Source organism: Opisthocomus hoazin, chromosome 20 (genome assembly GCF_030867145.1).
Source record: "Opisthocomus hoazin isolate bOpiHoa1 chromosome 20, bOpiHoa1.hap1, whole genome shotgun sequence".
In the NCBI taxonomy this organism is placed as follows: Eukaryota; Metazoa; Chordata; class Aves; order Opisthocomiformes; family Opisthocomidae; genus Opisthocomus; species Opisthocomus hoazin.
Window position 1 is genome coordinate 16,487,997 of NC_134433.1, and position 26,238 is coordinate 16,514,234.

At 44.9% G+C, this 26,238-nt stretch overlaps 2 protein-coding genes across 4 annotated transcripts in view; one reads left to right on the forward strand and one right to left on the reverse strand.

Annotated features, from left to right (window-relative positions):
• KSR1 (kinase suppressor of ras 1) overlaps positions 1–8,576 on the forward strand; it is a 73,373-nt gene extending 64,797 nt beyond the window's left edge. The window contains exons 17-20 of the mRNA XM_075440267.1: positions 197–328; positions 603–738; positions 1,095–1,228; positions 5,822–8,576. Coding sequence (XP_075296382.1) covers positions 197–328; positions 603–738; positions 1,095–1,228; positions 5,822–5,900 — 481 coding nt within the window. The 3' untranslated portion in view covers positions 5,901–8,576. The remainder of the gene's footprint in view (positions 1–196; positions 329–602; positions 739–1,094; positions 1,229–5,821) is intronic.
• Positions 8,577–9,487: 911 nt separating this feature from the next.
• Positions 9,488–26,238, reverse strand: part of NOS2 (nitric oxide synthase 2) — a 37,283-nt gene continuing 20,532 nt past the window's right edge. For 2 of the 3 annotated variants that reach the window (XM_075440307.1, XM_075440306.1), the window contains 24 exons: positions 25,596–25,718; positions 25,357–25,505; positions 23,149–23,311; positions 22,691–22,782; positions 22,158–22,299; positions 21,632–21,771; positions 20,883–21,057; positions 20,076–20,177; positions 19,233–19,427; positions 18,794–18,876; positions 18,332–18,476; positions 17,972–18,076; positions 17,755–17,804; positions 17,488–17,662; positions 16,874–17,006; positions 16,385–16,463; positions 15,265–15,443; positions 14,458–14,621; positions 13,451–13,661; positions 13,063–13,150; positions 12,490–12,611; positions 11,770–11,918; positions 10,823–11,017; positions 9,488–10,260 (listed from right to left, as the gene is read on the reverse strand). In XM_075440307.1, the coding sequence (XP_075296422.1) occupies positions 10,147–10,260; positions 10,823–11,017; positions 11,770–11,918; positions 12,490–12,611; positions 13,063–13,150; positions 13,451–13,661; positions 14,458–14,621; positions 15,265–15,443; positions 16,385–16,463; positions 16,874–17,006; positions 17,488–17,662; positions 17,755–17,804; positions 17,972–18,076; positions 18,332–18,476; positions 18,794–18,876; positions 19,233–19,427; positions 20,076–20,177; positions 20,883–21,057; positions 21,632–21,771; positions 22,158–22,299; positions 22,691–22,782; positions 23,149–23,311; positions 25,357–25,505; positions 25,596–25,718 (3,273 nt within the window). In that variant the 3' untranslated portion in view covers positions 9,488–10,146. Of the gene's footprint in view, positions 10,261–10,822; positions 11,018–11,769; positions 11,919–12,489; positions 12,612–13,062; positions 13,151–13,450; positions 13,662–14,457; positions 14,622–15,264; positions 15,444–16,384; positions 16,464–16,873; positions 17,007–17,487; positions 17,663–17,754; positions 17,805–17,971; positions 18,077–18,331; positions 18,477–18,793; positions 18,877–19,232; positions 19,428–20,075; positions 20,178–20,882; positions 21,058–21,631; positions 21,772–22,157; positions 22,300–22,690; positions 22,783–23,148; positions 23,312–24,780; positions 24,888–25,356; positions 25,506–25,595; positions 25,719–26,238 lie in introns of those variants that run through there. The other variant, XM_075440308.1, reaches the window with a different exon arrangement.

Consider the following 26,238-nt stretch of genomic DNA (forward strand, 5'->3'; position numbering starts at 1 on the left):
GCCCAAGAATGAGCTTGGAGAGTCAGGCTAACACTGGCATATTTTTTAATATGGCAAGAAAATTAGAAATGGAATGTCAGCGAAAACGTTTGAGTAAAGAAAGTCAAGGCATTAGGTGAAGCGCAGATACGGTCCATATGCTGCTGCGTGGTTGACGTAGTAGTGTTTTGGTACCACATCTTTCTTTTGCACTCAGGAGGGAGAATGAATTGAAGCTGCCTCATGACTGGTTATGCTACCTGGCCCCTGAGATTGTTCGTGAGATGGCCCCTGGGAAAGATGAAGACAAGCTGCCTTTCTCCAAAGCTGCAGATATCTATGCCTTTGGGTAAGAAAGGAATGCCTAAGAATACCACAGGAGCTCGCTAACGGGGATTTGTACAGACCTGAGCCTTGCCAGTCAGTGGTCCTCTTCTCACAGACTCAGGATTTTAGTTCAGATGCATTTTTCTCACCTGCTACAAAAGTCGTGGGTGGGAGGAATTTGCTGCACAGCCTTACACACCTTCCAGAGCTTACCTGAAGAAATTGGGACAGTGTCAGGGTTTTGCGTCTGTCTTTTCCGAGCAGGCAAAGGCATGATTTGTCTGTTGATGTTGCAGGACTGTGTGGTATGAGCTCCAAGCAAGAGAATGGCCCTTCAAGAGCCAGCCTGCAGAAGCACTCATCTGGCAGATTGGAAGTGGCGAAGGAGTGAAACAAGTCCTTTCAACTGTCAGTTTAGGGAAAGAAGTCAACGTAAGTACCTCAGCTGCAGGAATCCCTCCATGTAGCTATTCATCAGGAAAAGACGGAGCTGCTTGAAGAAGAGATTTATTTTACTTGTATTATCACCCTAAAGATAAAGGGCAGGAGAGGGAACAGATTAGAATGGTACACCAGGTTAGATACCAAGCCTCTGCCCATAACTGTCTTACAGAAGTGGACATCCACCGGTACGCAGGATGCTGTTTGGCTGTAAGAATGTCCCAGACCTCTCTTAAACCGTATCTCTGGCTGGGCCTGCACAAATCACAGAGCTCAGTCAGTTGCTTGGTCTGCACAGATGGCCTGGGAGCTAAGTGGAGATAATGAGCCACAAATATCCTTTGCAGGAAATTCTCTCGGCGTGCTGGTCCTTTGATCTCAGTGAGAGACCTAGCTTCACTGTCCTCATGGAGATGCTTGAAAAACTGCCAAAACTGAATCGTCGGCTCTCCCACCCAGGGCATTTCTGGAAGTCTGCTGAGTGAGTATTTGCTGCTGCTAAGAACACTTATGCTGCTCAGAATTTGCTAACTGATCATTTCTGTGCTTTGTTTTGCCTTGCTGGGGGCTGTCAGACCTCAGATGGGAGAGTAACAGTGTGCTGTTCTGCTTTTCTAGTTACTAGGAAATTATGCAATTAAGCTTGTGTGTTTCAGACAGTTAATTTCCCACTTCAACATATTCACCTCCCTCCTTCAGTAGATTACGTACCCAGCTTTCTGTCTGCTTTCAGAGACTACGTACCAACAGTATCAGAAAGGGCCCACCCCAGCCCCGGAGTGGTTAGAATGTCCCCTGGAATGGCTGACACTGACTGAGGAAGGGAAGGACCAAACGGGTGCCACCGTTGCCCTTTGAAACTGAACTGTCAGAGTGACAAGTCCAAAGTTTGTAACCTTCCTCAAGGAGCATGTAGGAAAAAAGTCCAGCCCCCTCCTCTTTCCAGAAGAGTGCCCAGTTTGCCCAGGCAGATAAAGAAATGTGTTAGTCCTGACTCAGAATAATTGACTTCTAGGAAGAAAACAAAGTAGGTGCTAATCATGTGTCCAGTGATTTAGAAATCCTGAAGGTGCAGTGAACTAACAGCTAGGAAGGAGTGGCAATATTTGGGCTGAATCTCCAAGCTGGAATGATGTCACAGTCTGGAGCATGGAATCATGAGAAGTCAGCATAAATCTTTGCCAGATGGTGATACTTTCAAAGTCAGGTTCTGCGTTGCAGTTGGGGAAGCATCTGTAAACTGTCAAAACTGGAAGAGATCCCTCAAAACACCTGATTGTACATCCCATGGCATCTGTTGTGGCAGACCGGACCAGAATATAAAACTCATTCCAGTTCAGGCTGGATTAGCATAAAGCCACAAGGCCTAAAACTTTCGGCCTCCCTTCTCATGGGTAACTCGTCACTCGCAGAGGAGGACGGTTCCCCGTTCCACTTCTGCCAAGATCAAGTGGAAGCAAAGCAGATGCAATTTGCGGAGCCGAGAGACTGGAGGCCCCAGCCGAGCCCGGGTTTATGGCAGTTGTCTGATCTCCACTGCTGAGTGCTGTTACCCCGCGAGGCTCCGATGGAAGGGCAGGGAACCGGCTGGGCCTGCCAGCCCCGGTGAAAGGCAGCCAGCCCGGTTTCAGGAACGTGCTTAGAGCTTCTGGTAGGCACAAGGTTACATTCTGGTGACCTCCGTGTTTTTTCTCAAAGTCTAGGGGAGATCAGACCAGTGCCCCTTTACCACATACTTTGCTCAGTGTTTATTTTCATCTACTGAACCTCTAATGTTGATTTTCTCTTTTTTCTCCTTTTTTTGATGTTTAATCTACCCCTTTCTTTCCTGTAACCCTTCACTGTCTTCCTGCAACACCTTCTCATAACTAACCAAATGCTCCTGTTGCTTTCATGGCGACTGTCACGGCATTTTGTGCTTTGGTGGGGGTGATTTGGTTGGGGTTTTGGGAGAAAATTTCGCCATGTGTCTCTTGTGCAGTTTCCCTGACATTGGTACGGGATCCCTGACACACTGTGATGTCCAGCAACGTTAAAACGCGGAGTGCTCCTCCAAGGCTGCGGCCTCCTCTGTATACAGAAGGACGCTGTTATCAGCAGAGATCGAGTGCTTGCTGCCTACCTGCTGATGAGCAGAACTGTCGGGTGTTTTTTGCTCCCTGCTCCGGCAGAGCTGACGCAGTTACATTTCAGTCCTTGTGATTTCAATGGCCTAGATTTTAAAAAAATAAAAATTTAAACAGAAACCAACAAAATCAGAGCCAAAAAGTGTACCTGCATGTAACTGCTGCTGCTTATCTGTCCTTCAGTCATAATTTAAGATAAATAATTTTTTTCCTCTTCTGGCCTAAAGTGTACCAAGCCCCGTTTCCAGGCACAGCTTGCGCTGGCCAGGTCTATACCTTAAGGACGCGCTTTCAGCTCCGTTGTCCATTCCTTCAAGTCATCCAGCTTCACTTGTGACATTTCCTCCTATTTTTTTTTTTTTAAACTAATCCTCCCCTGCATCAAAGAAAGATCGTGGTAGCTGAGTCGTGTCACGTTATGAGGACAGCAATTTTTTTTGCCAGATTGGCGCAGTACAGCAGTGTCCTTTGGTTACATTTTTTCCTTTCTGCAGAAACACACTGTACTCCAACACGATGGTTCTGTGTCGACACTTCCGTGCCCTGATTTCTCTGTCCGACAAGATCCACTTGTGTTGGATCATTAATCCTGATGACGGATTTGCCATCTTTTCACCCACCTGCCCAGACTCCCTGCGCGTTCCCGTGCAGACAGTCCCGCTCTTGCGTTGTCCTCTAACGTCACGCTGGAAATGAACTTGAAGTAACGCTTCCCATTTGGGCAGTCAGCTCGTGAGAAAGCTCCATTCCAGAGCAGTTTGCCAAGTGATTGTTTTGGATTAGTGTTTCCATAGGGAGTTATTCTTCAACAGCTTGTGGAACGGCAGAACGATGTTTTATGTAGTAGCTACCCTAATTATTTTTCCCTGGGTAGACGGACCGACACCCCCCTCCACCCCCACAAGTGGTTCATGTCAATTTGCATATATTAATACTTTTTCTCTGCTCAAAGCATTTAATAGGGGAGAAGTACTTTAAGTGTCAGTGTTAATTATCAGCATTGACAGCTGAATTAGTGCTCATTGAAATGAAGTGCAAGCAGCTCAGTTGTTGTTCATCCCCTGCAAGCTGCGTTCTGGTCAGGTCACACGGGGGAGGCTCTCTGTAGCTGTGCCGGCCAGAGACCTGCTCCGATTCAAGACCCACTAACGACACGCTCGCATCCCCTCTGAAAAATCCTTTGAGAAACATGGCACTAACCTCGGGCTTTATTCTGGTGTAAGCTTTATAATACGTAGTTCTCAAGGGCTTGCTTTAAATAACTGAAAACTAACTCTCATGGTGTCTTCTTCCCTTCCCTCCCATATTTCTTTGTAGGTTGTAGCTACTGGTGCAATAACGGGCTCCACCTTGCATGCTTCCATGTGTTGTATCCTAACCGGCAACTTGGACAATCACCTTCCATTTACAAAAGCAAAAACAAACCACGAAATTAACCCATGGACGTAATCAACGCTTTATCCGAATTCTCCTTTTCTGCCTTTTTCCGCTTGGTGTGGGCTGTTAGCTTGAATAACAACTCCTGTCTGCAAGAAGTTACTGTCTAACAACGTGGCCATCTTTCACTTCCGAAGCATCTCAGCAGGCTGTAACTTCCTCCAGGGAAGGGCTGGTGACCTGCTCTCACCGCGCGCGCGGGTGCCTGCTCGGGGGGCTGGGGTCTCCCCCAAAACCGGTGGGACCGGTGCTTGCCCTGACGGGGCAGAGCGGTGCTGTCCCCCGGTCCCAGGGCGGGCTTGTCCCTGTGGTCGTCGTGCTGTGGCTGTGTGACTGAAGGCGAGGGGTCTGTTGGCACAGGCGCGGCCGGTGACCGAACACCGCTGGGCTGCAGACCAGCAGGCGTTACGGGCCCAGACCAGCAGGCGTTACGGGCCAGGCTGGGCCGCTGCTCCCGCGGCAGCAGAGCCACCATTGAAGCCAGGGGCGATTTTGTCAGGGGCTGGATGAAGCTGGTGCAATTCCTGAGTGGAAAGCAGGAGCAGTTTGCGGTCCCCGAGCCTCCCGGCGACCAGACCACAAGTGTTGTCCAGAACTGGCCCACATGGGTCAGCTACAATGCTGTGTAAAAGAGGAGTTCTTCCTCCTCCTTCCCTTGCAAATCTCGTGCTTTGAACTGGGTGGTTTGCTTCTGTTTACATCCCCTGTTCAGCAGAATGTCTGACTGAGGCTGGGGGCTTTGCAGAATTGGAGGTAACACAGCAAGTATGTGCCTTTTTAGAAAAGGTCTTTTTTCATTCTTTACCAATTCATGATTTTGAAAAAATACCTTGTTTCGGAGGGGAGAGGGTTTGGGACAGAGCAGAATGTGCACCACGAACCAGAGAGGTTCGTGCTGCCTGCAGTGAGGACAGATACAGCCCCCTGTTCGTTCTCTCAGAAAGCCTCCTGCAAACCCCCCGGGCGCAGCTGTCCGCGTGCCTCGGGAGGTGTTTTGACGTGGAAATGTTTCTGGCTGTGCTGATGGTTGAAGGGTGGAGGAAAAGGCATCTTTATGCACTTGTGCCCGTCTGTAAGGAGGAGCACATGGGGTTCGGGTTGGGTTGGGTTTTTTTAACCAATTGATGTACCTTGTCAAAACAGCCCTTTCTCTTCAAAAGAAAATTCTGCAAGTCATTTTTTCCTTGCCTTTGACTCCAAGGAAAACAAGTGCCCGTTGAAAACAAGCATCGGGGCTCTGGCCACCTCAGGTACTCAGGAAAACCTCCCGTTTCTCCAGTTTGAGGCGAATCGGATTTGCACTGTGTGTTTCCACTGGTGAGGTCAGCAGGAATAAGTTCATGTGCTTGCTGCTTAGTGACTTCAGCCTCTTTTCTGGGTGATCTGGAGTTGTGTGAGATCGGACTTTAACCCATTTTAGTTCCTTTTATAGGACTGTAGCTTTGTAAGAGAAATTAAAAATAAGTAACTCTTCTCCCCTCCCTTCTCCTCTCCCTCCCCACTCTTTTCAGCATTAACAGTAGCAAAGTTGTCCTGCGTTTTGAAAGATTTGGCTTGGGAATCCTGGAACCAAGTAATCAAAAGATCTAGCGTGGTGTGTAATTGTCTTGTGGTAATGTTGTCTGCCTGCTTACACAAAGCCTCAGAGATCTTCACTGAACCTGGCACCCTAGGAGACTGGTGCAGCCGCAGCTGAACGCCGCACGACCATCGCGCCACAGCCCTGTGGTGTTTGCAAAGTCCGAATCCTGCCTGAGCACCAGCAGTTCTTTAAAGAATGTTTACATGATACTTTTGTGTGAACTATATTTTTTTAAACATAATAAACAGTGAATCAAGTTTAACTACAGCCATTCTCAAATAGCACTGAGAAAGAGAGAACTGTTTCTAGTTCCTTCCTGTGTCTGTGGCAAACAGGAGCTCTCTTCGGCCTCCGAGCGCTCGTTTTCCCTGCGGGGAGCGGACCGGGCTTGTTCCGGAGTGGCAGTCTGGCTGGCAGAAGGGGCTGGAGTTGCAGGCTGCGTTTCTCTCTCGTTGCGGTGAAAGTCGGTCTGTCGCGGTGTGGTTTGCCAGAGCAGCTGCTGAGCGCCGAGGTTGGCTTGGGCAGGGCAGGCCGAGCTCGGGCTTCGCTTGAGTGAAGTTACAGCAGCGCAAACCTGCTGCTGCGAGGAGAGCTTCCTCTCTTGGAGGCTGTGTTAAAGACTCAGCGCTCTTCTGCGCAGAGCTCGCAGGAAAAGCTGCTTGTTCTCGTACGATCCCATAGGAAGCGTAAGACTTGCTGGCCTTTAAAAACATGAACCCGTGCCTTGTCAGAGCGCTGGGCACAGGGGCCGGGTTCTTCTGGTGAAGTTTTGGGCACAAGAAGTTCCAGTCCCCTAGGCGAGCAGCGCTTCTGGGCAGACAACACGGAGCAGCCAGGGCAGGCTGGCTGCCCCAGGCACCACTGCGGCTGCAGCAGACACGGCGTTTTCCAGAGCTGCGGGGAGAGGCAGGCGAGATGTGAAGGGAAAAAGCCACCCCCAAACCGTGCACGACGTCAGGTCTTGATGCATGGAGCTTCTTACGAAATTCAGAGTCATTCCCCCACAGGCAGAGCGTGGCTGGCTCCTACAGCCGGTCACGTTTAAGTTTGCAAGCTGTTGAATTCTAAAAATTTGGGACTAAAGCAGTTGTTTTGGGGAAAACTAAGAATGACTTTTGTTGAAAATTAAGTGGCAAAAAAAACTCCTGAGTTCGGTTGAGCAGAGAGCTTCACTCCTACGGTGTGCAAATTGCTTGTAGTGGTGTATTTATAGAGTGACTTTATAAATGTGTCTCAGAGATAAAAGAAAAAAATGGGTTTGGTGGTGGCCAAGCGTGACACTGCGGTACGCCTTTGCCCTCCTTCCTCTCCCCCAGCTTTGTGAAGCAGATAAACCCCCCAGCTCTACCGTGCGTTTACCTTGCAGCGCCCGCTTCTCTTCAGGCTTGCTGCCGTTCGTCCTCCTGCAGTAATGCTGCGTCAGCAGTTCTAAGCAGAGGGGCTTTTCCCAGCAAGCGCTGCTTAAATAACAGCAGCACAAGCTGGGCTGCAGCGGGCAGTCGCGTGGCACCGGTGCCACTGCCTCCGCCCGGCTGAACCCGCTGCGGGCGTCGTGCCCTGGGGCTGAGCAGCAGCCGCTGGGCACGGGGTGCACAGCCTTGCCCGGCAGCCTCCGGTGAGGCCGCAATGGAGGGCAGCTCCGCTACCCGCTGCGTCTCTGCCGCCCACCATGCACAGCAGGGCCCGAAAGCTGGGGCACCCAGAGCGTCTCGGGGTGGGAGCTGGTCGCCCAGCTTGCCAGCAGAGCATGGGGCCTTGCTGTTCAGCAGGGGGAACAATGCTGGGCAGACGGGCAGCAACTACGCTGGGATAGCAATCTAGTCTCAGTTTTTTTCCTAATCAGATGGCTGGCTAGGAGAAGGACTGACAAAATAACTAAAAAACCAACAGCAGACTGTCACCATTTGCCCTTCCTGCGCCTGCCCTCAGGTGTAACTCGCTGGCTGTGAAGATCTTTCCAGGCACAGAGCTGCATTGCCAGCTTCCGCGCCTGCTTTGGCAGGGCCATGTGCCCAAAAGCAAATATTTAACTCCCATAAATTGCTCTTGAGAGCACAGCGCAGCCTCCTGGCCCCAGTGTATCAGAGAGCAGAGACCCAGGGCTGTCTCTGGGATAATTCTTGTTTTAATCCGCTGGTGCGAGACACACGGGCATCGCCTGAACCCAACGGCATCGCACGGCTGCAGTGAGCGCAGCGCTCACTTCTCCCCCAGAGGTCCCTTCCAACCCCGAACATCCTGTGATTCTGTTGCAAACCACGCGGCGGGCGTTTGGTTGCGGGGGTTACGGTGGCGTGGACGCTCCCCCCGCGCTGGTGCGAGGGCGTGGGGCACGGCCAGCCCGGACCCTTGTGGAGCTGTAAATGTGAAGCCGGCTGTACAATGCTGCTGCAAAAGCCGCGTGTCAGCCCTGAGCGCAAACGGTGTCTGTAATAGGGTGAACATGGACACTTTTTCTTTTCAAATGTGATGTAAACTTTGTACAGTAAAAAAATTTTTTTTTATATTTTCTATCAACTGAGTGTCTTCCAGAATTGCTATTAAATTAATTAAAAATTATTAGTATTAACAACAGTTTCTGTATTAGTTTATGCAACCAGCAAAAAAAAAGAAAAAAAAAGAGTGCACTCTATGCTAATGAAATTCTGGATATGTAGGAATCTTTTCAGTGAATAAATCTTTGCTCTGGATAAAGAAGTGTTACAGAATTGTGGTTTGACCTTTTTGCCCCCATCCTACCTGCAGCCACATTAGAACAGGAGCCGGTCTCCCTCGGGACGCGCCCGCAGTCGGCCGGTGCTGGGGGCTGCGCAGGACGCGGCAGCGTTGCAGGTCATGCAGCCGTGCGCGCTATGTGGAGAAGCAGGAGTTGCCCCTACCGGGTGCTGCTGCAGGTCCGTCCTCAGACCCCATCACCTTTCCCCATCCTCGCCCCGCAGCCCAGCCGTGCCCACAGCCTGGCCGGCGCACACGGCTCAGCCGTGCCTGCCCGCGAACCCGGCCGGCAGCCTCCTGCCTGGGCGCAGCTCCTTCGCCACCGCCCCGGGCAGGCCGCAGCCCCGCTGCCGCCCTTCCGCAGCTCAGCCCGACCCGAGGCACGTGGCACACACCGTACGTACATGGCACTGTTGACTTCTGAGACTCAACAACTCCTCCCTCAGATTCCAGCTCCTGGAGACAACGGATGACAGGAAAATCTCACCTTAAGGTTGTTTAATATGATCACATAGCCCTGCTAATTTTAGAAACAGAACTAAAAGCTCTGACATAACTGCAAGGCATAGAAAGAACCAAAGTCAAAAATCTAACCAGGGCAAAAATATATGGCTCTCATTGCTATCTTATGTGCTTGCAGTTCACAAGCCAATCTTGCAGCCTGCGGTGCAAATTCACACTTGCCTGGCAGTAACAGCACTGCAGAACTAATTCAGGCAGCGGGTGTAACCCCCGGAGACCGGCGCTTTGCTTGGGGGTGGTTGGAGGAACCTCAGGTTCACTGGAACCCGAGAACTTACTGAGCTCCGCCTGCTTTCTCAGGCTGAAGGCAACAGCAGAGAGAGGCACACTTCGTTTGTATCCATAGAAAGGCATCTTTTATTACAAACCGACCCAGTAAATCACAGCACAGAACTCAAATGTACAAAGTGCTTTTGAATTTGCTGAACCTTACTGCCACAGGCTCTGTGGCAACGATTCAGGTTCCAGTGCCTGAATCCCATAAAGCAGAACTCGAAGCTACGCCCTCGGCGCGCACACAGCTGAAGGGTGTGCAGCAGGTACTCCCACTTACGTTATTATCTCGTTTGAAAATATTGCTTCAGATTCAACAAGGCGTGTGCCTATACATTTCCAAGGGACACAACCATGCATTTACTTGCTTTAAAGTGAAGATAATATACACAGTAAAACAATCAGATATAAATAAATTCACCAAGATAAGCAGTATATTTCAAAAACAGATTTTGGTTCTAGTTTACATAGTAAAAAACTCTAAATTTTCCTTGTATTTACAAAAAAAATAGCAGATTTATACTAGCATAGACAGTATTAAAAATAATTTTCATCTTCACTATAATCTATTAAAAGATGTCTCAGAATAAATAGCAGCAAAAATTAAATTTAGTATTTTTCTTCATTAAGGCTGAGGTTTAGAAGTCAAATCCTACAGTCATATACACGTGTGTGATTTAACATGTATATGAAAGAGGATTTGACTCCTCTTTTTTACAATAACAACGAACGTGCAAGCATTGTCTAAATCTTCTGTTGAGTCGTTCTTGGACTGGTGGGTTGCAAAGCTCTTTCACCTCTTTTGACCTCATGTGGGAATACAGCCCCAAAAATATCTTCATGGTATCGCTTCTGGCTCTGCAAAACAAGAAAGGAAACCCGAGAGATGAAGTAAATACGGCCAGCTCCTCCTCACGCGACAGCTCTGCAACTCAAGGGTCTTTTGCTTTCCCGAGAGTGGCTCTGTGCTAGGGGACTCTGTTACTGCCGCTGAAGGGAACCTGTCTGAACGCGTGCTCCAGCACAAGTTCCGATAGCAAAAGGGTCCTAAAACCCAGCAGACGTGGGCACTGTGTTTTCAGTGATGGGCCCCCTCATTTCTTAAACTTGCTTTCCCTCATTGGTACAATGAGGTCTGGAACTCCTGATGTTCCAGACACCCCGCAAAGCTAATGCCCGGGCCCCAAAGGTGTGAGGAGGAACATGGTGTGTCACTCACACACGCTGACCAAACAGAAACTACGTGTTTTAACTCATGGTGGGTGGGCTAAGCTGATCACTTCAAGCTTTTTTCCTTGGGCATTCTGCTGAAACGCAGCTCACAGCAGCCTGCAAGGTCTCGAGCGTGACTTCGAAGCCTTCTGTCACCATCGTGGAACACAGCCTGACTGGAGAGAGTACCTAGCACACCACAGCGTACCTTCAGCTGGAAGAAGTACTCCTCTGCCTGCGGCTCACTGAGGTGCAGGTGTTTTGCCAGCATCCCTTTCACAGTCTGAGCAACATCCCTGGCCATGCGTACGTCTCCACAGATGTACAGATGCCCTTCCTCCTTATGCAAGAGGTTGCACACTTTGGTCTCCAACTTGCTTTGAAGAATGTCTTGAACATAGACCTTCGAAACAGAGAAAAGATCATTAGACAAAGTTTCTTAAATGCTACTTTGGCTACTGGCTCTTCTAAATTCAGCGTGGGTCTGTGCAGTAAGGTTCCAAACGCCCTGTCTCTTCCAGCTGTGCGCTACAGCACAGCAAAGGAGAAGAAAAGTGTCTTCACGCTGTCTTTACAAGCCCGAGATCAGGAGGCTAGACCTGTCTCCTGGTTGAACTAGAGCAGACTACGACTACTCTTTTTTCAGAGCCAGTTACAACTGCTGAAGCCTCCTGACTTGCCAGGAGAGCATGATAGCTGAAAAGAGGACAGCTTAAGCACTGTTTTCTCCAATCAAGATTTAATCTAAGCAAAATTAATTTCCAGGGTCACTGTGTCACTGAAATGGTGACAAACGGCCAGAGCCAGCTCACTTCTGCTCAGGGGCTAATCAAATCCTGCAAAATTTAAGGTTTCTGAAAATGTTCCAGCTTCTGGTTTCCAACGTGTTTACAGGTAAGGTTTGGATTATACGTCTATCACACCTCTCTGCACGGCAGTGAGGGATTTGTATTTACATAGCTTGCTCGTACTGAAGCTCACACTGAGTTTCTCCTCTGTTTTGAAGGAGCAGAGCCTTTTGTCATTTGTTCACAATACACTGAAGCAAAATGCTGACATTTTTTTAAAGAACATTGTTAAACAGAGCCCAAATCTTAACTTGAATGACCGTTCTGAAAGGAGCCAACCCTTAAGGAACAAAGGAGCCAGCCTTACTTTAGCTTGGCCAGGCTGCCTGGAGTAAGCTGCATAGACCTCGTTCAGGACTCCCTTCCTCTTCATTTCCTCAGTTTCTTCTTTGTAGATGTGATCCACGTCTGGCTGCCGGCAGCCAAACAGTAACGTCATGTCACCACCTTTGATCCCTGAAACCAACAAGGAAGAGCTTTTTGTCTTTCCTGGTAAGGCCCGTTACCTCTTATGCCTGTTCCCAGAGGGCCCTGTTGTCAGGCAGCTGTGTGCAGCTGTCTGCACGGCTATTTTCTCCTTAGCCTTTCTCGCTAAGCGCCTGAGCAGGAGAGCGTGTGCGTGTCTGTGTGTGACAGCTGGTGATTTTAGGGTCTGGCAGTAGGACTGAACCTGCCCATGTCCTTGGAGAGCTGCGTGGAGCAGGTTGCCTCAACGGGCTGACGCAGGCAGGCCCAAATGTTCCCTCTCCCTGCTGCGGCGCCTGCGCGAGCACCTGGGACAAGGACACAGAGGCTGCTCACTCCAGGTGACCAAACACCTCAAGCTGACCAGCATGGTCTCAAGTGGGATGGACTAGCTGTTTCAGTGCAGTGTTCCGTCAGTCTCGGGATGACAGATCTCTACAGGGTTCACTGGGCTAATGTTCCTGGGCGTCTCCATCTGCAGAGATGTTGTCTGGAGGACTAGGGGTGTCTTCAGCTGCCGGACGAGTCACGGCCTCTCCCTTGTGGCAACCCCCATAAGTACCTTTCTGTTCCAAGTCATAGAGACGCTGCTGCCAGAAACTTCTGAAGGGAGCAATTCCTGTTCCTGGGCCGATCAGAATGCACGGCTTGCTTGGTTCCTCTGGGAGCTGGAATCCCTTAGCACTAAAACACAAAAATACGCTAATTAGGTAATTAGTTTATGACTGACTTCTCACTGCCAGCTTCCTGAATGACTTTGAGCAGCACAGCCTAAGTTACCAATCTGAAAACAGTAATGGGGCTTAACTTGGTGACGGCTGCTTCTTGTTTCCTTAGCTTTACTTGCTTTATAGCGGATATCCTGACAGTGGTGATGGTGTCATACACATAGAATCCTTTCAGAACTTCCTAATGATTTATGATTTTACTCAGCATAAGAGACGGTAAAGGATCTCATCTCTGGAAGACAGGGAGTTCCCTCACTTCTCAAACTCAGATATTCCGGCTGGCACTCACCAGTCACTTGAAAATCATATGCAAACAATGAAAAAAAACCCCAAACCAACCTGAAGCAGCTGAACTAAGCACCATTGTGGGGTTTTTTTGGTTCTTTTTTCCTCTGTCATACACTCACCTGCGTATAAAGCATGGAACTGTTTCATTGAGAGCTACTGTATTCAGCCATGTGCTGCAAACTCCATGGTGCAAAGGCCCTTGTCCATCTAATCGGAGCAAAGGAAAAAGCTTCTGTGAGCATTCAAAAGCACTCCATTTTTAAAAAAAGCACCGTTTATATTTAAAATTATGGCTTGTAATGATTTATAAAACAATGCTGATCATCACTGATGATAATGGAGGATTTTAGCAAATCCCGACACAGTACGAACACTGCACGTATCACACTACCAACTCCTTGTTACAGACATGCTTCATGCCATACGGCAGACACAGTTTTATTCTGAACCACATTGCTGCCTAAACATCATTTCATTAAGAGAGACGTGACAACAAGAATTCATTACCTCTTGTCTTGTAGTTTACAACTGCCACTGTCAGATGAATCTCTCTGGGTGTCATGTCACAGGAGGAGCTGACAGAATAGTACCTGGGTTTCAGAAGCGGCAGCTGAGTCAGTAAGAAAGCTGTTGAGACCTCAGCAGAAGGAAACTCCTCCAGGACCTCCAGGATGTTCGGGCTGTTGTAAAACTTCCATTTATTGTATTCTTCTGTGCTCTAAAAGCCAAAGGCCACCATCACAATGTTACCAGGTCATGCTGAGTTCAGGAGAGCAGGGATGTTTGAAGTGTCACTTATAAGATTCCTGCTTTCCATTCAATTAAATACGCAGGCAAATCAACCAAGAATTCTCAAAACTTTGCCTAGACCAGTACTGGGATTTCCTAAGAAATTGTTTAATTTTTGAAAAATTAAGTACAGAACATCCGCTGTATCTTCTCAGAGAGCAGCGCTCTCTGTGAGGATGCAGAAGCTGAAGCAGAACCTGTTTCTCAGCCCCCTGCCACGGGACATCCACAGAACTGTGTGGGCCCAGGGGCTGATACCTACTGAGCTTGCTGAACCCAGCAGAAGCAAGTGGTTACCACAGCTGTGAGTCACTGGTTACTTAAAGCGTCGTCCTTCCTACTCTCACGGTACCAAATTCTCTGACAGGATTATCTACCAGCTCCCCTCTGACCCCTCCAGCCGCAGACTGCAAGGTCTTTTAAGGGTGCGTCCTCAGAAACCACCACAGACAGGCAAGAGAAAAGAGGCAGGCGAAGTGACCCGCCCAGAACCACACAGGAAACACCAGAAATGAAGAAATCTCTTGACTCCCACGCCCAAGCTGAGCCACAAGACCACCCTTTCTCTCACTGTGGCTGGTTTTACAAGCACTCGGAACATGTAACAGAGATAAACATCAAGCACCATCGCTACAAAAATTTCTTAAGCTTCTGCTAAGCAGTAAAAGGGCATCAGGTGGTCCAGTACACAGCACTTCTAACACACATCCAGCCTGAACACTTACCTGACACAAAACTTCTAGTCTCTGTCTGTCTCCTGCTGCTGTTACCAGCTGGGAGAGTTTTCTCAGCAGTTGTTGGGAGGGTGGAGTAGTGATATCAAGCAAGTATGTTAAAGCCTCGGGGAGTGTGCAGGCTGGAATCTTTTTGTCCTTTGTCCAGTAGCCACCTGGAAATGAGGGAAATAAAAGAACACTTGTCAATTCCCATGGCATTTGACAGCTGTAGAGCTTTGCAAAACTCGGTGTCCTTCAGAGTACACCTTCAGACTAGGTTGCAGCAGGCCTAGACCACAGGGCCCTTCTGAAAAGAGTTTAATGTGCAGGTTCAAACTTATTGTAAGAGGAGGATCTGACGCAGAGAATTGCACGATAACAAAATACCGCTTTAAAATCAAGTCCTTCATTTGAGGAAATTATCTTTCTGTCTGTCAGAATCCTGTGATTTAGCAGATTGTTCCTACTAAGATGGAAAAGATGGTCATGACATGTAAATCTATTTTAGGAGTCTGATACGTAGCAACAATAAGCAAACTCTGTTGATTAATTTAATTGCGGTCCATGGCAAATTTAGCAACTGAATTACAAACAGCGTCAACCGAGGATACTCTGCGAACACTGGTGAAGTCACCATGGACTGCCAGAGCATGCAAAATCAGAATCGAGAATTATGGGAATAACTAAAGCATCCACAAAATCCTACTGAAACTTAAGAAAATGGTAATTGAATCAAATCCAGTCTATAAAAATTCTCAGGAATTTTAGAGAAATCTGTCAAACACCTCGTGTATTGTCTAAGGTAAACCAACTTACCATCAGCGCAGGTTTCAAGCCTGATAGTCTGATCAGCTGGAGGGGCATCCTTGACATGTGCAATGACGCCATGGACTAATTCTGGCTGGTTGCCTGGGAAAATCCCAATATGTTCTCCGGGCAGGTAGCGCACTTCCTGATTAGTCTCACAGGAAAGCTTAACTAGAATGGTAGCACGACTAGATATAGAAAAAAAGAGATCAGATAGATCTTAGTTACGTTGACAGGATTTCCCTTGAATTGCACAGAAAAGGAATAAATCTGAAGCGACAGTTGGCAAGGGCTTGTGTTCACTACCAAATATCAGACCACCTTAGTACTGCACGGAGACTTCAACAAATACTAGCCAGATACGCGAAGTACTGGTATCAAAACAATTAAGATGCTGAAGTGCTGCCTGATCTGTCCCGTGTAGAGTAAACGCGCCTGCAATCAGTCAATGAAAGGAAGTGCAGCTCTCCTGAAGACTGAACAGCTCACATCTTCCACCAGCTCGGAGGGCTTCCCATAAGACGACTGTATTCAGCACAGGGATGAGAGACCTACTGCAGGATGTTGAAGAGCCACTCACAGACGTCATTTCTAAGACAGATGTCAGCACTAATTATCCTTTTGTATTTCTTTGTGTATTGTCTCAGCTTGCTTTGCAGTACAACTGAATGCAGCAGCTTCTTGCACTATACCTTGTCCTTTTTTTCTGCTAAGGAGCAATTTTTCCCCTACATGAAGTAAACATTTGCCTGGCATGTAGCATACCAAGCAAGGGAAAGGGACCATACCACTGACCTTCCACATTCAGTAGGTATCAAAAGGACACATCACAAAGTTCTTTAGATCCTTACACTCCCAGAGACTCTACCGGGAAGTTGCTCCTGTCTCAATCGGAGATAAGACTGTACTATTCTTGTACTATACTAGTCTTGTGATAATGATTTACTTCTACTAACAATGGTAAAAAATTCACACATATTTCTTAATAACTGCAGGGTTAATAACAGTTTGTAATATATATTATATATAATATATAACAGTTAATAACTGTTTATAACCAAGCATTTCAGATGTTTAAGATTTTAGTAAAATGTCGTATTGCAATATTCAAAAGAATGAGGTATTGTACCTGGATTTTAAACTTTGAAGATTCTGTCTGAATTTCAGCTTCATGGGAATTATATCCTTGGCATGAATGTTTGCAAGCGCTGTTGAGAAAAGAGGACATGACTCACGGAAATTTTGTGACTAAATTTGTTTAAAATGTCTTCAAATGATATGCAGAAAAGAACTGAACCATGCTCGCCCTAGAACGCGATATGCTTTTAGTCAGTTATGTGTCCTATATGCATGCCTGCCCTGACTAAAGTAGTACATCTCAGCTTCTGTTCTTCTAGGGCTGTCAAAACATGTGCTAGTTCTCATGTTCTGATGTTATTGCGCTGGAAAAGATAATGATTTATGCAATGTAAACCAATGGCTTTTTTCCTCTGGCCACTGTACTTTACCTTACGAATTCTATCACCTAGCAGGACCAATACCACTTCTAGAAAACCTTTACAGTTCAGACCTGTCTGAAGCAAAATGGACAGAGGAAGTGGCAGGTGGGAGGTAGTACCTTTGGCCAAGTCCATGGTTTGAGAGTCATGCACTATCCTGTAATTCTTAGGATCCCAGCTTTCATCAGAGGTATATACCTTGGGCAACTGAATACTGTTTTTCCCACGGATGTTAAAAATGTCACAGGCAGTCTAGAAAACAAAAAAGAAAAAATTAAGGCTATTCACGGTAAAAAAAAAAATATTCTTAGCATTGTCATAATCCTAATGGGGACATATCAATTTCACAGATTGCTATTGTTTATTGATTCTGGTGAGCTCAGGGGTTCAGTGAGTTCAGAAAGGTTCCACTTCTACACTAGAATAGCTGAAAAAATTATCTGCTTTGAAAAATTCTGATGTCTGATGCTACCACCCTTGCTCATACTGAGTTTTCCACTATCCAAAAAAGGCTTCATGGAACTGTATACGAACACTAAAAAATAATAGAAAAGGGGCCCAGTTCCCTCTGACTTAGGCAAGCAGTAGAAAAGGGGGGAGTTTGACATTCAGATATAAATCCAGATGTTTATTTTCCTTCACTTCCCCCCACTTTTATGGGATGCTAATGAATATGGAAATAAAATTAATTAATGAACGAACTAAAATATGGGCTAAGTATTCGTATAGTCACCTTGAATGCACTGACTGCCCACGTGCGAAAGGCTTCTTCTTGCCCATTAAGCTCATCTCCTTCACCCACTGGAGTGAGCTGAGAAGCCCCTAGTTGGGCCAGTTTTTGGTCAATGGCATGAGCAAAGGCACAGAACTCTGGATACATGCTGGACCCCAAACCAAACACAGCATATCTGCAAAACAAGATAAAAATAAGATCACTACGTTATGCTAAATGAAATGCAAAAGGACTTAATCACATGCAAATCAAACAAAGTATTTTTACCTGATTTTTTTTCTCAGTAATTTCAGGGTGAGCAAGGAGTTCTTCAAGGTCTGTATAAAAATTCATAAAATACTTCAGGTTAGAAAAATAGTCTGATTTAAAACAGAACTGAGTCCCTGATCCACATCTTACTCAAGTACATCGGACAAAAGGAAAGGTTGTCTTTGGTCTCAGTCTTTGAGCTGAGCCTCATATATACTTCCGTGGTGAATATTACCTTTCCGTTATTTGGGGAATCTCCATTTCCGAAAGTGCTAGTAACCACTAAAAGAAGTGTTTCTTTTTCGAGGTCACAGATGTTGTACTCATCCATGCACAGAATCTGGAAGGTATAAAGCTCATGATAATTTGTTAGCAGTCATAAGAACTAGTATTAGATACCTCTGTGATTATCAGATGACTGTTGACCAAATTTACAAGGCTTTATGCTAAATGAATACAAAATCAAAGTTCCAGTCCAACTTATATTTATTGGACATTCAAAACCTAGGTTTAGAGAATGAAAAAGCTTGCAGAAGCTGATAAAACTAACTGAACTTCTCTCTCTATTTAGCGTGGGTGATTTATACTTTCTTACCTTAGTGTTGAAGGCACAGTTGAACAAGCTGCACAGATTGTTGGCTAGTGTTTCAGATTTCCCAGTCTCTGTTGCAAAGATTACAGTGACCTTGGATCTGGTTGCCATTGTTTGGTGCATGAGTGAAGATGCAAAGAGTACGGCCCTGAGGAGGGGGGGGAAAAATCACATATAATATTTAATATAGCTACACAGTAATGCAGATTGATTACAAACATGCTAGGAAAGACTGATCTTGAGCATCGCTCTTCCTTGGAAGATTGTTCGGAAGCAATACACTATAGAGAGCCCTCAATAACAATCTTAGATATGAATATTGCTTAACTGTGAACAGGCAAGTCTATGATTCAAAAAATTCAAGTGGTCCCTACTGTAATAATTATTCAACAAAAATGTGGAACAGAAACATCACAAGATGAGAATAGTTGGACAAAAGCATGAAGACTTATTTGAACAACTTACTTTGCCAAGACGCTAAACTTTATTTCTTTTTTCTTTGGCCTCCGGGTCTCATCATGCCAGATGTGTGTTTTCCATGCATCCACCTTTTAAAAAAAAAAAAAAAAAGTTAAGCTTCAGGCAAAAAATGTATAGTAATAAATACACAATTTGTGTATCTTTGAAATGGTCAGATTGAATAGAATCTGTATGTACAATCCACTGTGTACAAACACGGGATCCGTCTCTGTAGCATTAAATTGCACTTTACTTACAGCTTGAGACTTCAACAGAACTAACATAACCTTCCACAGTATAACAGGTATTGCCTGCTATTTATGAATCTCTTTAGTGAACTTGCATTAACCAAGGCTTTTCATTCAGACTTCTTCAGGTCCCACATTATCATCTGCACTGCTGAAGTTGTCTACTAGAATCATTTTTTTTTTCAGATAATGTGTACCTGGTAGTAATAGAAAGGAGTGAGAACATAGTTCAACATCTCCTGGTGGAACACGGGGGTTATGCTCCCTGACATAGGAGGTACAATCCACACCCAGTCAGCCGGGCAGCCTCCTCGCGCACGGTACTCATTCTGCATGTATTTCATGAAGGACTCGGCAGCTGAGTGGTGATCCATGATAGTCACATTTTGTTTCTAGAATAATTGCAAAAAGAAAAAAATCAAAAATCCCATTCTGCTCTTCTTCCTGATGTAGTTAAAGTCATCCTTTTGCTTTGGTTTATATTTCAAGGACTTTCTACAATGCTGGGAAATAATTACTATCCGCAACTATTACTAGTCTTGCGCAGAAGTGGACCTTTGCTTAAGGACTCAAGGACACTTCAGTCTTTTTTTGTCCTTTTTTTTTTTTTTGACCATCTGCATTTTACCTCTGCAGGGCTGGCAGTGCATGCTGAAAAGTCTCTGATTCATTTTCACCTATCTTTTATATTGTTATGATATGTTAAATAAACTGTAATTGTAAATAAAATATATAATCCAGTGGCTTTACTTAGATTTTGACCCTTAGACGTGTTAAAAGAATGAGCAATCTTGTCCTTAACTTCCTTTGATTTTTCTGTCCCTTCTACCTTCACCTGAGATTTTTTTTCTGGCACCAACAGGAAATATGGATTGCTCTACTTTCTCAGGTGCAAATCAAGGATAAGTCGATGGCAATCACACTGATAACCTCCACTGAGCACTGGTCCACTGCACTCCATTCGTGCATTTGTATATGTGAAAGGAAAAAGGCACACCCAGTATTCAGTGCCTCTCCAGATCCCACACTCGTTGACTTACTTGGAAGCTATGAAGCACAGCCACATTTATCTCCACAACAGCTCGGTCTTTCCATAACGACGAAAGTTTGTTTGTTTCCAGCCCCATTCTTCTTCCTACCTCCTACATGTGAAGAAGACAGAGAAAAGGGAAAAGCAAATTTACTATGTGGGACTTAGACCTCATGATTTCTCCACTTGATCATATTAATATGCAGGAAAAAGTATTGTGGGAGGGGGAAGAGTCAGTCCTATGCTGGGGAAAGCGATGGCCGCAGAAACGTTTGAGATTAGAGGTAAACTTGAGTTAATGAAGTTCTGGTTCTTGAGGCTATTCCAGTTTGGTAAAGCAGGGAGTGGTTTTCTTCTGGACTAAATGGTTTAAGAAGTGGCAGTATCTGGCTGTAAGTTATCATTATTAATTTGTACTGGTGAGGTGCCCAAGACCTGCAGCTAACCACCAGGACTACTTGTCAACAGCAGACTGGAACCGACCTAAATTTACCTCTGAAAAATGTACAGTCAGAGACCAAAAGTCCTGAATCAGCAGGATTTAGAGTAAAATTGGGGAAGAATTCCCTTTGGACAGCATTTTTTGTACTGTCAGAACACCGTAAAAACAGTCATACAATCTGGCAGTCATAATCTTGGCAGAAACTCAAGATGTCCCAAATAGTCAGGATACTGTGTCAGATTAGCACTGAAGTGTTAGTGTGATGGAAATACAACACCCATCCCAGCAGAGACTGACAGTGTCTCTTTCAAAAACGCTCCACTCCTCAGGTTCATTCCCTTCTCAGATCAACACACTTCTGCTTCAGGAGATTACCTTCAGGATGTTGTATCGCTGCACATCACAGAAGTCTCGCACTCCTATCTCTGTCCCCATGTACCAGCCGTTGAAAGGACACCCAGTAAATTCCAGGCCTCCCACCTCAAGAAGCATGTTGGCAACAGCAGGCAGCGCGTACCACTTCAGATCTAACTCCTTAAACCATTCATACCTGTTAAATGAGCATTTTGGTTTATTACTTTATGTGTCGTTTCCTCCTCTAGGCAATAACCAGAAAAGTCCAGGAATATAAAGCGTACTAACTCTAGGAGAAATGACCCATGACTCACAGTCTGCAAAAGCTCATAGCAGTTTTCACTTACAATGTGGTAAACTGGGAATTGCCTGCTAAAGAAATTGCAGAACAGTATTACAGAGCTCTGCAATCTGCAGGTCAGTCCCAAAGCAAACACGAAGAAAAAAAAAACAGATGAAAAGGCAATAAATATTTTGAGTGCAGCCACATTTTCATGTGTATTACACCAGCATAAGAAATGATGATTTTTAAAATTCTGAATATAATTGAAATATAGATTTGGAAAAAAAGATTTCCAATAAAAATGCTTTTAGCTTCCCTAATTTAAATCTCATTTCATTGTTCTAACAAGAATTTTATCTTTTAGGATAATTTACCATATTTTCATCCTAACAAAGAACTCATAAAATGACTGCCACAGGCGCAGGCTAATCACCTGCCAAGGTGAGGCAGGGGCAAAAACGCAATTATCTAAATCTTTTGTGCTTACTTTGGATGTTCCATTGGCACTTCGAGGACAATTTCTGGCGGGTATTCAAATATTTCTGGGTCTTGGCCATTTGCTTGGAGAACAAGTGGAACTACATCAAAGCGGCCATATTTCGGCTTCCACCCAAGCTCAATGCACAACTATAAAGAAAGTACGTTTCAGGGTTTTTTTAAGGTATTTCCCCCCCTTGATTTGAAGACAAAAGAATGTTAACCCTCTAAAACCTGCTGAGGTAAATTCTGATTCTCTCTCCCTTTCAAACAACACCAAGCCATGTTGTTCAAGTACTGATTGTGTCCCTGACTTAAGGGGAGCGTTAGCTCACCCTGTTCTGAAACGGAGGGCAGTATTTTATATCAGGATTGTAAGAACTTATTGCTTCAGCCTGCACCTAGAACATGTGGGGCAGAACATCCCCTTCACTCCTTACCGCCACGCTTCCCTCCCACTCTGCATAAACACGCAAGAAAGAGAGACAGGTTCGGCGAGATGGAAAGCAGCTGCGGTTCTGTACTGGGAACTGTACCTGTGTGAACTCCACACTGGCCGGGTCTCCTACAATAGACCCATCTGGCATTTGATATCCAGCGTATCGGATGAGCTGGCTGTTCCAAACACGGAAATCGTGTTTCCCATCAGTTCTCTGGGGGAAGATAGTGATGGCTGATCTGCCCAGAGAGACAATCAAATCCCGTTACACCACAGCAGCACATCAAACACATTTCTAATTATCAAGACATAAATTGTTACCAACAATTATTTTGTGTTTCTAAAATAAACATCACTAGAAAAAAAAAAAATCATTCATCCTCTCTACCGACCTCCCTGAATCTTCAAATCATCTCTTTTCTCCAGGAATTGCAAAAGATTTTGCAACAAAATTACAAAATTTCAAAATGGTTGATGGTACACGAAAGGAACACATAAGTACCAGGAGAATGAAGAGCAGAGACAAGTTGTCAAAATATTTAGATAGACCATTTCAGGTCTTATGCAGAGTTTTATATCCAGATCCGGACGTGATTTTTGTTGTTTAAAATTAAAATTGAAGAGACCTACCTTATATTTCCATTGTTTGTGGCATACTGAATATGACGACAGATATGCTCAAACATTTCCTTCGCTGTTTTGCAGTCACGTGCATCAAATACCTGTAAGTTTCCAAAGGAAACAATGAAAAAAACTGTACTGTAAGCTCAGTAAGTGAAATGAAAAATCAGTATTTATCAATTTAATTGTAGCTCTACTAGAACAGGTTCATTTTTATTGTTCTTATGTGCATCATTTTCACAAGTAACAATCCTCCAAGGACCTGGTTCCATGACATAGTTAGTTCCTATACACAGGTTTTCACTCAACTATGAAGCAGAGAACTACGAAAAAAATGTTGATCTTATATGTACGGGAGGGAGTAGTCCTCAGTTGAATCAACTGGCACATTTTACTGATGTAAAGGATATTCTTCTGATTTACAGCAGACGACTATTTGGCCCATAATGTCTAGACGCAGAGGTTACCTGCAGATTGGACCACTGGATTCTCCCAATACACCTAGGCGCATTCCTCCAGGCCTGTTTGGCAGCAAAGATCAGTTCATCCTTCGTCAGATGGTAGGTTCCTGTTGTTTCTATCTCCTTGGTCACTGTTTCCAGTCGCTCCAGGTGTTCTTCTATTTTTGGCCTTTTGAACAGGAAACAGCCACGGAAAGAAACAATGAGAATTTCATTACTTAGAACTGATTTAAATCACAGACATTCTTCTTATGTTCTGGGTCAAAAGCAGCACAGGCATTGCTGAAGCCATAAACCTTTTGAGCATCCTTTTGCACAAGATGACTTCTACTTACATCGCTGATTTTGTGTGTGAGGATGCAAGTGGATTTGGAGGGAGGGGATTAGCATCTGTGCAGGCTGAGATATGGCAAGTTTGGATAAACACTGAGAGACCTGTCCCTGTCACAAATCTACACTCTCTGGATGGGAAACAGGTCAACAAAAAATACTCTGTTCTTATGAAAACATCCATCACCTCATGAAGTCAGCAATTTCACTGTGCTTCGGCAGTGAGAAATCAGTCATCTGCTCCCCACCTCCCCTCTGCTGCACCATGCTTTTGTGTGCATAGCTGTGCATAGCATAGCTGTTGTCTGTAGCAGCAGTCCAGAGTCCGAGATTTTTATCAGAAAGCAGGGGGTATTCTACATAAAAGGATGAATTAAGTACATAGCACTCTGATTGAGGACTGCTGAGGCGAATTTTTCCTGTCTTCAGAATTGAGGAACTGTCCTTACTGAGCTGACTAGCCTAACAAAGAAACTAACACGCTAGAAATTAACTAATGATGCCATCCTTTCACCATCCAACACATACATGGATTGATGACAAGCTTTTCTGTGTAAGTTTTCAGTCTAAATTTGGATTTTCTAGATTAGTTTGGAAAAAATTGTCAGATCACAAGCAAACGAAAAGTAGAGAACACACTAGCTTCAGCCCAGAAGTAGGATTACAGTGACATTCCTCTCAAAGCTCCATTATTTTCACAGGGACACAGCTCTTCTGAACAAAGTAAGTAGGATTTTCATTCCTAAAAAAAAAAAGTGCTGAGCAATTCCTTTGTCAGGGAATCCAACTCTAAAATTCTTTAGCTTGATAACAGAGAATGAAGTCAAAACATTAGGAAATATCTGTCACAGCACAGACAAAAATTGTTTTGTTGAGAATGAAAATAGCCTGCACTGTCTGAGAGTTTTCACATTTTCAACAAGATGAAAGATCAAGGGCAAGTATGTAAGATAGCGTAAATCAATGTGATCAAATAGCCATGAGCAGAAACATGGAGATGTGCAAACGTAATACACTAGCAAGTGAGTACAGCCTCTGTGCAAGACAGGGACTTTCAAAAAGATTCAGATGGAAGAAAGCTTTGTAGAAGAGTTCAAAGTGTCTAAAGAAGTAGCCATTATTTGGCTGAGTCCCTTTGAAAGTCTGATAATTTTTTTTATAATGAGATGAGCAAACATTGAATTGTCACTTGCAAGCTTCTCATGTGAAAACTTTGTCACTGCAAACCCCTGGACCTCAACCAGATGCTCCAGCTTTTCCTGCAACAAGGAGCCTCTGCACCACGTCCATTTTTGTAAAAGCACAAACCTCTTTTCTGAAGCTAGAGCATCCCTCTCAGCATGCTCAGTAAGCTTATGTTGATGATAGCACAGAGCAAGGTTGAGAAGCAAGAGGCTGGCCTTCCAATCTTTAGCTAAAGCCTTGAGAGTCAAAACAGAGAACAAAAGAACACAGAGAAAAGATACTTGGAACAGCACAAACAAAAAGCATTATCCACATTATTCACGTCTAAGGCTGATCTGAGTAGGAGCTAACCCCATTAACATCCAAGGAGAAGAAAACAGAAGGTAACATTCTGTAAGAGTCCTGACCAAGCTGCTTCTTATAAACGAAATACAATGTAACACACTCAGAAGATATGGGGCTGAGGAATGCACCGTACAGAGTCTATTTCTGTATTCTCAAGAGCTGGGATTGGCAGATATAGCATATAAAGTCCAGTAATATTTACTTTTCTAACAGTCCTTATCTATTGTTTGAATGCATGTGATTTAACGCGATAGTTACCAATAGCTGTGAAGAAACCAAGCACTCCTATTATCTCACAGACAGGTGGGTAGGTAGAGGTCTTTTATACCAAAAGCAAAGGTAAAGTTGGCTTACTCTTTAAATGAATTGTAGTATTGCTTGATAAACTCTATTGCTTGAGGTAAAAGCTCTGCTGGTGGAACTGGCCCATCTCTAGTACCTTTCACCAGGCCCTTTGGGGTCATGAGTGCCCCTTGGCAGGCTTTGGTCCTGCAGTTGATAACCTGAAAAACAATAACATGCCAAAACCCAATGTTGCACTCTGTATCTTTTCAAAGTTATGAAAAATCACTGTTAAGGTTTCCATATGGTACCTCCTTTGCCGTCAGGTGTAGCGTGTCAAGAAAGCTGGATCCATTTTCCAAGTTTCTTACTTTTACATGTCTCGGACATCTTGATATTTGGTTTGAGGCTTTCATACCATTTGGGGCAGGGTTCTGGGCAGAGGGAAGATAAAAATACATACTGTCTTCAGACCTATTAATTATCTTAGAGCTTCATTTTATATTTTATTTGACCATTAAAATGCTACAAATTAAATTCAAGAAGCTAGGTGTAAACATGACCTTCTCTAACATGAGTATTTATTAATTTGAGTACAAAACTATTGACCGAATCCACAGTTTGATATGAAATAGGGAAAAAGTATTTTTGTACTAATCAAACAGTATCTGCGAATGCAAACACCTTTTAAATTTCAATAAGGCCTCTTAACATAATGGTCACAGTCTCAGGAAAACAGCCAACCAGACAATTCTAGAGAAAGGACATGTTTGTTACTAAAGGCTGCATTTTCAAAGGTGAATAAAGGGATCAGGCACTCCAATCCCACTGGGTCACCTCTTTCCCTTAAGTCTTACCAAAGCTCCTTTTTTTTTCAGAAAAAATCTTTCATCCAAAGATCTCACAGCAGCCCTAACCTCATGTATCCACAGTTAGTCCTCACAGGAGAACTTT